General features: G+C 39.7%; 1 protein-coding gene across 1 annotated transcript; it reads left to right on the forward strand.

The window, feature by feature from the left end:
* The first annotated feature begins 310 nt into the window (after window positions 1–310).
* On the forward strand, window positions 311–1,618 carry LOC116001521 (cytosolic sulfotransferase 12-like). The gene has a single exon (XM_031241398.1). It carries the CDS (start codon window positions 358–360, stop codon window positions 1,372–1,374), a length of 1,017 nt encoding a protein of 338 aa, XP_031097258.1. The 5' UTR covers window positions 311–357; the 3' UTR covers window positions 1,375–1,618.

Consider the following 1,618-nt stretch of genomic DNA (forward strand, 5'->3'; position numbering starts at 1 on the left):
TTATTAAGCAATGTCATAATATTGCTAGAGATATTGGGAACGTGTTAATTCGCCGTGTCAGTGAGTCAACGAATCATGTGGCTCATGTGTTAGCACGGCATCTGGTTCTGTGTCCGTCCTGAGGTTGTGTATTTCTGTTCCTCCGACCTGTATTTCGTGTTTGGTTGATTATTAATATATCTAGTTTGTTGATTTTCAAAAAATATAAACAATAAGGGTTAAATATGTTATCAAATCACATGCAAAATTACAATTGAGTCTTTCAATCAAAACAAAATTATACTGTTGTGAGCTGCAATACCAATTGTCATCGTTATAAAAGTCTATGGTTAGAGACAACAATTTGCAGAGACAGCCATGGCCGCATCATCTAATGATTTTAGTATCTCAAACACTACAGTCGCGAATCAATTTACAGAAGAAGATTCATACCCTCAAGACTTGAGAGAATCCATCATTTCCCTGCCCAAACAAAAAGGTTGGCTCACTCCTAATATCTACAACTACAAAGGTGTTTGGCTTGGTTCCTTTCATTTGCACGGTGCTCTTAGATCCCAACAACATTTCCAGGCTCAAGATTCTGATATTATGCTTTGTACCCTCAAAAAATCAGGCACAACCTGGCTCAAAGCCCTGTTATTTGCCCTGATCACTCGAAAACAGTTCCTTGTATCACAAGAAATCCACCCATTACTCACAACAAATCCTCATACACTAATTCCAGGCATGGAATATGAGTATGCATCAGAAGAAACCCCCGATTTCGCTATGAGTAATGGGCGGAGGCTATTGTCTACCCATTTACCACAAAGCTTGTTGCCTAAATCGGTGTGGGAATCGAAATGCAAGGTGGTTTATCTGTGCAGGAACCAAAAGGACACGATTGTGTCGTTTTGGCACTTCATGAATAAGTTGAGGGGTGACGTTCAAGGCCTGGGAGATATACCGTTCCCCGAGGCATTCGATAGGTATTGCAGGGGAGAAAGTCTGTATGGGCCTTTCTGGGATCATTTGTTGGGGTACTGGAAAGAGAGCTTGGAGAATCCTAGGAAGGTGTTGTTCTTGAAGTACGAGGAGATTAAGGATAGGCCTCATGTTCATTTGAAGCGGATAGCGGCGTTCTTGGATTGTCCATTTTCTGAGGAAGAAGAGTGTGGTGTAGTGGATGGAATCTTGAGGCTTTGTAGCTTTGAAAGGTTGAGCAATTTGGAGGTTAATAAGACTGGAAAGACCGTTTTTATGCAAGCTGGGAATAATTTGTTTTTCAGGAAAGGTAAGGTGGGAGATTGGAGGAACTATCTAACGGATGAAATGGCCAGCAGGCTTGATCAAATTGTTGATGAAAAATTCAAAGGGACAGGTCTCAAGTTGTGATGATCAGATCACAATTAATAAGTCTCTCTTCTAAGAACATATATTATTGTGCTCCATCTAGCTAGTTTAATTTTCTTCTTGCTGCAAATGCGAATCTGATGATCAAGTACATGGATAGGATCAGAGAACATGTTGTGAGTGTGGTTTAATTTGATAATGGTTCAATTCTGTACGATGCCCTAGTGGGATTCATGTTTAGTTTTATGTTTAATGTTTAATATTTTGTTGTTTAATTTGTTGGAAA

This window comes from Ipomoea triloba, chromosome 13 (assembly GCF_003576645.1).
Source record: "Ipomoea triloba cultivar NCNSP0323 chromosome 13, ASM357664v1".
Lineage (NCBI taxonomy): Eukaryota > Viridiplantae > Streptophyta > Magnoliopsida > Solanales > Convolvulaceae > Ipomoea > Ipomoea triloba.

Bases quoted from the DNA above. Each gene is read 5' to 3' on its own strand.
- LOC116001521 (XM_031241398.1), top strand. From the start codon at position 358: ATGGCCGCATCATCTAATGATTTTAGTATCTCAAACACTACAGTCGCG.